At 59.2% G+C, this 8,954-nt stretch overlaps 2 protein-coding genes across 2 annotated transcripts; one reads left to right on the top strand and one right to left on the bottom strand.

Moving 5' to 3' along the window:
- The first annotated feature begins 24 nt into the window (after positions 1 to 24).
- EIF2B4 (eukaryotic translation initiation factor 2B subunit delta) lies at positions 25 to 5,411 on the top strand. The gene is given in 9 exon segments (XM_006039511.3): positions 25 to 120; positions 350 to 464; positions 574 to 650; positions 870 to 972; positions 1,465 to 1,592; positions 4,262 to 4,439; positions 4,529 to 4,709; positions 5,211 to 5,267; positions 5,270 to 5,411. Coding segments are annotated over 9 exon segments (1,047 nt in total). The 5' UTR covers positions 25 to 34; the 3' UTR covers positions 5,392 to 5,411.
- A 1,244-nt stretch (positions 5,412 to 6,655) lies between these two features.
- LOC112548463 lies at positions 6,656 to 8,603 on the bottom strand. The gene is made up of 2 exons (XM_025194322.1): positions 8,592 to 8,603; positions 6,656 to 7,815 (listed from the first exon to the last, which is right to left on the bottom strand). Exon 2 carries the CDS (start codon positions 7,810 to 7,812, stop codon positions 7,132 to 7,134), a length of 681 nt encoding a protein of 226 aa, XP_025050107.1. The 5' UTR covers positions 7,813 to 7,815; positions 8,592 to 8,603; the 3' UTR covers positions 6,656 to 7,131.
- Between the last annotated feature and the right edge of the window lie 351 nt (positions 8,604 to 8,954).

The following is an 8,954-nucleotide window of genomic DNA, read 5'->3' on the forward strand; positions in this document are numbered from 1 at the left end:
AGCCGTGTGTCGGCATGTCCACACGCAGGTCCTGATGCGGCAGGACTACGGCCCCAAGGTCAACCTCTTCTCCCACCTGCACCAGTACAGCCGGAAGAAGCCGCTGACGCAGGAGATGAGGTGGGTGTCTCCCGCCCCGCGCTGGGCCTAGCAGCCCCCCATTGCAGCTCGCCCGGCCCTGCGTGGGGGTGCTGCGTGACGGGGGAGCCCTGACTGGTGGGGGGAGGGGGGCACCTGGGCCACACGCACGGGTTGGGCGAGGGCTGCTGTGCCCCATGGAGGGCACAGGTGCTCCAGCTACCGGGTGCGCCTCTTTGCCCCTGTGGGCTCTCACCTATGCCACCCGCAGCATCCCCTCCACAGTCATCCACCCGGCAGTGGTGCGCCTCGGCTTGCAGTACTCCAGTGGCCTCATCAACGGCTCCAACACCCGCTGCATCGCCCTCCTGCAGGCCTTCAAGCAGGTGCGTTGCTCCTGCCATGCTGCACCTTGGTCCCCCCAGGGTAGGGCAAGGCAATGGGGGCTGGCACTGCACCACGCCAGGGTTCACATCCTTCCCTCCTGGGCCCCAGGTGATCCGGGACTACTCGACGCCGCCCAACGAGGAGCTCTCGCGGGACCTGGTGGCCAAGCTGAAGCCGTACATCAGGTGAGGGACGGGTCTCGCAGGGCTGCTAGTCCTTCCCTCCTACTGCCCTGCCTGGGTCATGCTGGGGCAGTGCCCCCAGTTTGTTCAGGCCAGAGGTCAGGGGAGGACTTCTTAGTTATCCCTATCAGCATGACCTGGAGCTCCCCAGGGACTCAGCCTCAGCACAGGGGCATTACCCCCCTGCAATGCTCTGGAGCTGATCCTTTGTCTCCTTGGCAGCTTCCTGAACCAGTGCCGGCCACTGTCTGCCAGCATGGGCAATGCCATCAAGCACCTCAAGAAGGAGATCTCAGGTCTGCCAAGTACCAAGAAGGAGGAGGAGGTGAGTCCCACGCTCAGGGGCCTCGCAGTCAAGAAGCCTGCAGTTGGTGGCCTCGCCGAGGGGGGGCAGCTCCATGGGGTCCAAGGGGTCACTGGACCTATAACTCGGGTCCTGGTAGCACCGAGGCACTGTCAAAGTCTCAGAGTCGCAGTAAGAAAAGCGTGAGCGCAGCTGGAGAAAATGGATTACGAAGGAAGGGGCTGGAGGCACAGAGGGGTTCATACAGGCGCTCCAGAGGGACTGGGGTGGGAGGTGGTAGAGCCCACAGAGATAGGGTAGGGCCCCTGGAAACCCGCCATCGCTCCGGGGGCTGGACAGCAGCAAGCTTCCTGCCTGCGCTTAACCAAAGATGAAGGGTGCTGGGGGCTAGTGCCTGCGAGGGCAGGACAGGCAGTGGGTGCGCCAGGGCAGGGAGACGTGTGTAGTGTGGGCAGGCAGGGCAGGGAGCCCAACATATCGAGGCCCCCAGGCAACGGTGCCATCTCTCTGTAGGCGAAGAAGAAGCTGCAGGACTTTATCGACCAGTTTGTGCGAGAGAGGATCTCCCTGGCCGCGGAGGCTATCTCCAAGTATGCCCTTGAGAAGATCAATGACAACGACGTCATCCTGGTGTATGGATGGTACGGCGGGGGCGGGGGCTTGCCCGTCGGGTGGTTCGCCGGGGTAGGAGGAGTGTGCGGCCTGAGCTGGGGGTGAGCTCCGCTGAGTGGGAGCATGGGCTGTGATGGGGACACGGGATTTGTTTCCTGGGAATGGGCCAGTTCCAGCCAGTTGTGTCCCAGTGCGCTGTTTCTGGGGGTGGCTTCTCTGAGGCAGGGAAACGTATGAGCAGCAGGATCCAGGCAGATGCTGGGACACACAAATAGAGCGAAACTTAAAGAGTTTCTTGGAAGCAACCCTGGGGGTCCAGGAAGCCACAGTTCTTGTGCTGGCTCAGCAGGGAAGTGATGGTGGCGCTGGGAACAACCCAGCTGTCGCAGTGGCCTTGAACTTGGGCTGCGGGGAAGTTGATAGGGAAGCCGTTGCTGCCAGGGAAGTTCATGGTTGGCAGGGCTAGGCCTGGGGCTGGAAGGAGGCTGTCACATGCTGGGGACAGAGGGGCTCCAGACGGTACCAGATGCCCCTCGTGAGTTGAAGACACCTGTCTGGGGTCTTGTGAACCCAGCATTCATTCCTGCCTGTGGCAGGGGGTCAGGCTAGATGATCTGTTCAGGTCTCTCCTGACCCTAGCTACTATGATACTATGCAACTGTAATTGTTGACACAGCAAAGCAGAGAGATCAAGAAACGCTCCTGTGGGAATGAGGAGCATGGTGGGTTCTGGGTCAGCAGTTGCTGCAGGGCAGCCCTGGGTGGATGCAGCTCGGGCCTGATCCTGTCCCCCATGTTGAGCTCCAGAGTGTGGTCTCACCACAAGGCAGGAGTCCTGAAACACCAGGGAGGTTGCAAGAGACTTAGAGAAGCAAGTGCCTGTAGGCCAATTAGCTTGGCGCCCTAGGCCAGGCCGCTCTGGAGCGTCTATTAATAGTCTTGGACATTGTCCACTCTGGTCCTCTGCTTTCCTTGTGGCACTGTCCCATGTGATGCCGGGGGCCATGTCAGGGTGACTGTAGTTTTGCATAGAGTTTGGACAGTGGGTTTGTCTGGGCTGGTTTGGACAGGGCTGATCCTGCCTCAGGCAGAGGGTGGACTAGACGTGACATCTGGAGCTCCCCGCCAGCCCTGTGACTCTGTTTCTAAGCCTCAAGTGACTGCACGCCCATTAGCTTGATGACCACCCCAGGTCCTTGGCTTGGTGTCTGTCCCAGATGAGAAATGGAAGAGCCACTGCAAGTCCACGCAGAGTCGGCTACCAAGAAGATGCTGCTGGTTCCACATGGTCTTCTGAAGGACGGGTCCCGTAAAACGTGCTTGCACAGCATGAGATCAGAAGCCTAGTTGATGAATGGAACTGCAGGGACATAACAGACTTCAGCTTATCTAAGTGTGTGGTTTAGCGCTATGGGGCTTCTGGCTAGATCCAGCACTGCGTACCGCCAGGCTTGGACACGGCCACTCCTGATTCTAGCAAGCTGCCTGTGGCAGGGAGCTGCCGTGGTCCAATACAGCTCTGCAGGGATTAGTACTGGGCTGATGCTGCTTAATGTTTTCTTTCAGCTGCATCTTAAAACAGACACATATCCAGCCACATGCCCAGGCTGGAAAGCCATGACTGCAGAGGATCTAGGGTCCTAGCTGACAAGCAGCTTTGCCTGAGCTCCTGGGGCAGTGCTGTGCAGAAAAAAAGAATATGAGCCCTGGATGTGTGAAGAGGGAGGGGTTTAGTCCTGTGTGCAGCCCTGAGGAATCTGGTCGCTGGGGGTGAGGCTTCCTGGGAGCTGCGTTCTAAACAGGATGTTGGGAAGTTGGGCAGGAGTAATGAGCCACAGATAACATCCTAGGACAGGAAGAAATGCCCTGCAGTGCACCTCTAAGGGTTCAGCATCAGCAGGACAATAGAGAGGGCACTGGCAACGGGGGGGGGAAAAGTCAGTCCTAGAGCCATGGGGCTGGCAGGGAGCTCCAGCAGTCGTGTCTAGTCGCAGCCCTGCCTGAGGCGGGATCACTCCTGTTCAAACCTCGTATCCAGCCTCTGAGCAACAGAACACGGTCACACCTGACACAGCCCCAGGCATTGCCCCTGCCCCTGGGATACAGGGAGGCCATGGCCGCCAATGTCCTGCTACTGCCAGGGGGGTCATGAACGCTGCAGAGACCCCAGGTCCCTGCCGTAGGGGTAGGCACCCCCCCCCACCCCTGTGAACCAGTCTGAGCAGGGGGAAATCTTTTCCTTCCCCAGTGTAGGGTTGGGCTGAGCCTGAGCACAGGGGCAAGACCCTCTAACAGGACCCTGTGGGGTTGGACCCAGCTGGGTTCTTAGGCAGCTATTCAGGCCAGCAGAGGAAGGCAGCTGGGAACTGAAGTCAGGCTGCTTACAAGAGAAATGAGGCCCTGCTGGGGACTGACCGTTGGCACCAACCCCAGGGCAGCTCAGACTGCGGGGCCTGGTGGCTTTGGCTACAGATTGGAGCCCTCCTGACAGATGGTAGCTGCCCGTGCATCCTCAAGGGTCAGCAGGCAGAATCTGTCCTGGGGTCCCAACTTGGTAACTCACGGTCCCTCCTGGCACCGAGCAGAGCCCACGAGCTCACCAAGCATGGCAGGGGTTGGGCACGGGGAGGCACATCTGGCTCAACTGGGCTGAGCCCACTGGTTGGTACAGCTTCCCTTCATTCTGCCTCTGTGTCAGCTCCTCCCTCGTGAAACGCATGCTGTGTGACGCCTATGACAAGGGCCGTGTCTTCCGCGTTATTGTGGTGGACAGCCGGCCACGGCTGGAGGGCCGGGATATGCTGCGGCAGCTGGTGCGCCAGGGCATCCACTGCACCTATGTCCTCATCAGCGCCATCTCCTATGTGCTACCTGAGGTGAGGGGGCCCTGTCTGTGGGCAGGATGGGGGTGGCTGGAGCCTCTGGCTGCAGCACCAGGATGCTCATGGCGCCAGCCTCCCTGCAGGTCTCCAAGGTGCTGCTGGGCGCCCATGCGCTCCTGGCCAATGGATCCGTCATGTCACGGGTGGGGACATCGCAGATCGCACTCATGGCCCAGGCCTATAATGTGCCAGTGCTGGTGTGCTGCGAGACCTACAAGTTCTGCGAGCGAGTGCAGACGGACTCCTTTGTCTCCAATGAGCTAGGTGTGCACCCCTCCCTCCCCGCTTTTGTGCTCCTGCAGGGTCCTGTAGCTGCCCCTGTCCTGCTACCTAGAGGCTTCTCAGGGTGGAGGGAACCCCTTCCCAGTGCTTGGGGGCTTTTGGGGGAGATGTCCCAGTCCTGCTGCTGGGGATGGGGGTGGAGGGGTAGTCCCTATTTCAATGTTTGTATTGATGGTGGGGGTGATCTGTCTCTGGCCTTATGCCTTGCAACCAGCCAGGTGGGGAGTGGGGTGAGATGGGCTGTTTGGGTGCTGGGGTAGGGGGGGGGTCTGGCGAGGTAATGTTAGTGCCTGGAGGGGTGGGGGCAGGGCCCTACGGGTCTTAGGGAAGGGGCTGAGGCTGGGCCTGATGGATCTCAGGGCTAAGCAGATGGTGCAGAGGCTGAGGGTGGTGGGGCTGGGAGCCAAGTGGTTGGGCCCCTGGGCGAGGGGGCAGGGAGGGCGGTGTGTGCCCCTTTCTCCCTGACCCCATCACTGTGCCTAGATGACCCAGATGAGCTGGCAGCACAGTGTGCAGGGGTGCTAGGCAGCTGGCAGGAGCGCCGCTCCTGAACCTGGTGTATGACGCAACGCCGCCGGGGCTGGTGGCGCTGGTGATCACGGAGCTAGGCCCGCTGCCCTGCAGCTCTGTGCCCGTCGTGCTGCGTGTCAAGAATGTGGAGTAGCAATAAACACGTCACGTGCCTGCCTTGTGCCTGCATCACGTGCTGGGGAGGGAGGGAGGGAGGGGCGGGCAGGGCCACCACATCACACGCCGCAGGGCCAGGGCCACCATCGTGGATGTGCGGGTCCTAGTGGGAAGGAGGGGCAGCACCAGGCCCAAGCGTGTAGTCTCCAGCCACCCCATACATACCGCACCACGGGGCTGGGCTTGGGCTCCTCCTCTTGACCCTGGTGCTGTGCTTAGATGACTGGGCAGTACTGGATGGCTGGGGCAAGGAGGGACAGGGCAGGGAGCTTCACCTCCGATCCCTGCCCCTCCTGTATTGTGCCTAGACAAGCTGGCAGCGTGGTGGGCAGATGGCAAGAGTGCCTGTAACTGTGGCAGTTGAACCTGATGTATGACACAATGCTGCCAGGGCTGGTGGCGCTGGTGATTGTGGCGGGACAGTAGTATGCCTCCGGGGTACACAGTGTAGCAGGACAGGAAGGGGGTGCTCCTGTGCTGAGCCACGCGCCTCACTGCGCCCAACCACCTTCCAGGCTCTGAGTGCCTTCCTTGGGGTGCCTCACATCTGGCTGACCCCCTTCCTGGAGCACACTTGCTAGCCTGGGGGTAACACTGCCACCACCCAGAGTTTGGACTGATCCTGGCCCTGTGCCCCCTGGGAAACACAGGCATAGCAGTCCTTGAGTATATACTTGACCCACTGCAAGACCCTGGGGTGGTCTCCCTTAGTCAACCAAACCAAGGGGACCCCCAAGGCATAATCTAGCCCCTCTCTCAATAAGTCTCCCATGCTAGGTACAAAGGAAAACTTTAATGGTTACCAGGAGTAGGTTTGGAATAGGATACAGGGTAGAGTGATATAGAACTCCTATAGAGCAAACAGGGTGGTTGGGTAGCCTTTGATCATGCATCTGGGTTACTGCAAGCTATATATCTAGTTAGATCTCAGGTAGCTTTCTCATGAGTATCACCCAGAAGCAGGCAGTGATTTCCTCTGGAGGCAGGCAGTTCACTGATCATGAGTTTCAAGAGAGAGTTTTAGATGATCCAGCTTCTTTCTGAGTTTTCATCATGGCTACTGCCCCTCCTGCTGAGCAGTCCTTCACTTATATAGCCCTTAAGACTTCATTTACCTGGTCCAATAAAGGCCAGCAACTGTTGACCGCTAGCCAACCAATTTGAAATGCATCACTGGTTGCTGGGTAAACTGGCAGGGTCTTTAGCCCCCTCCCAGTCATGTTGGCATTGCTTAGAGCCTTAGAACAATAGGGAGCTTAAGCCCCAACCCAGGCCTGTGATGCCAGTCACAGGCAGAGGGAGCAGGTTTCCCCCTCCCTCAGGAATGTATCCAGCTCAGGTTAAAACTCAGGGTTACCTGGAGCCCATGGGATGTCTGCCCTCTGCAGTGACCATGGTAACCAAATTGTCACGGAGCAGAGTTGTGGGGAGAGACAGCAGTGGCATTCTGCCCCACAGACCTTGTAGGTACTTAACCAACCCACCATGGGATTCTGGGGTGCTGCTGCAGCCTGAAGCATCCAAAGATAACATTCCTCCCCACCAGTATGGGGGCAGGGCCACGGCCATGCCTCAACACACCTAGTTCCAACTCCATCTCCAGTCCTTCCACCTAATGAGGAGATGGGCTACCAGTACCTTGAATGGCTGGTGCCCCACCACTTCTATGGTAAGGGTCTTTCCAGGAACTATATAAGAGGGCAAAAGGAGGTTGGCATCAATCAGTGACACTGACCCCAGTGTCCACCTCCCTGATGTGGGGTCTCCCACCTACTATCACCTCTGTCCAGGAGAACCTTTTCTGGAAATGACTGGACCCCAACCTAAACCTCTCAAACAGGGCCTTTGTAAAAGAGCTATAGTTATTCTCAGACCTGGCAAGCAGACTGTCCAGGACAGTAGCCAGGCTGCCCGATACTAGCCAGGCAACATGTTTTGGACAGTCTTCCTCTTTCACTCCCCATCGGTCTGCTTGTTTTTTGAAAGCACTCAGGAACACTTCTGGATTATCTCTGACCTTGCATGGGGTGAAGTTCTGGGTGTGCACTCTGGGCTGTGCAGCTGGCAGCGGCTGAGCCGGGTTGGCCCCAGCTCCATCTCCATGCTGCAACCGGAGTACCTTGAGCTCGTGCTCATGCTGGTGCTGTGCCTCCCGTTGTTCAGCCTTGAGCTTGTGCTTGTGTTGGGCCTCCTTTTCTGCTAGCTCCAGCTGGTATTTCTGGAGTTCCAGCTCCTGGGCCCGGAGGAGCAGTCGCGCCTCAAGCTTCTGCTCTGGCGGCCCGCTGGAAGAGGCTTCAGCCCCACTTGGAACCGAGGCGAGAAGTCCCTTGGCGTGAGCGCTGTCCCGCAGGGCTTTAATCAGGTCCTGTTTTTTCCTTTGAAGGCCTCTGTTTTTCATTTCCTTTACCAAGCCATCCACAGTCAGGTGGGCATACCTGTCAGCCATCCTAGCTAGCCACCCTGTCCAGTTGACCTCATGCCAAATTAAAGACTCGTTTGCTCAAGCATTTTCAGTGACTCAGCTTCCTTCCCCAAAATCATGCCTTCCAGACAGGCTGTGGGATCCCACCGCTCCCACCACATGTGGCAGACTAGTCGTCCCGGCCAAAAACCAAGCTCCGAGTCTCCCCTGGGGCACCTATGACCAGCCAACCTCCTTCCTGGAGCACACCCACAAGCCTGGGGTAACTGCAGCCACCACCCAGCGTCTGGTTTTTGTCAGGGCTCTGTGCCCCCCGGGGGGACACAGACCTTGCTGGCTGTGTGGGTGCTCAACCCCCTGGGGGATTCTGGGGTGCTTCTGCAGCCTGAAGCATCCACAGAGAGCATCAGATACCAGAGGAAGATACAAAGCCTAGCCCCACTTCAGTAGCCCAGCAAAGGGAGCAGGCGGCCAGCTTCTCCCCTCTCCCGGCAGCACAGCCAGGCACGCAGTACTGCCAGACCCCTATCGAGGGGGGACAAGGAGGCGAGGATACACTCGGAGCAAACAAAAGTAATTTGAGCCTTTGCCGACACTGGATTCGAGGATCCCACTGAAGACAATGCTTGTGTCCATCTCTAGACTTCTGGCTAGTTTCCAGGTCCCTACTTACAGAGAAGCATGCAAGGGGGGCTGGAGGTGCGCTCGCACCGCCCCCGGGGGAAGAGAGCCCTCCCCTCGCCCAGGACTTTTACCTGCCTCGGCCACCTACCAGGGGAGACCCCGGAAATACAGGAGTCAGCCGGCTTGCCCCGCGACAGAGGCGCTTCGTGCCCAGGAATCCCGAACTAGGCCCCACGCTTCAGGCACGTGGAGCAGCTATAAGTGCGTCACGCACCGGCATCACGTGCTGGGGAGGAGGCGGACCGGGGCCGGAAGTGGCGTGTAGGAGTCGCGTCATCAGTGCGCGTCGGCGGAGCCGCCATCTTGGACGCGCCGGTCCCGGCGAACGGGGGGGGGTGGTGCCGGGCTCGAGCAGTCGCTGCAGTGAGGAGCCTCCGGCCGCCCCGTACGTACCGCGCCGCCCCCGGTGCTTCCTCCCTCGCGGCAGTAGCTGG

The sequence above is a fragment of the Alligator sinensis genome, unplaced genomic scaffold (genome assembly GCF_000455745.1).
Source record: "Alligator sinensis unplaced genomic scaffold, ASM45574v1 scaffold2020_1, whole genome shotgun sequence".
NCBI lineage: Eukaryota > Metazoa > Chordata > Crocodylia > Alligatoridae > Alligator > Alligator sinensis.

Bases quoted from the DNA above. Each gene is read 5' to 3' on its own strand.
- LOC112548463 (XM_025194322.1), bottom strand. From the start codon at position 7,812: ATGAAAAACAGAGGCCTTCAAAGGAAAAAACAGGACCTGATTAAAGCC.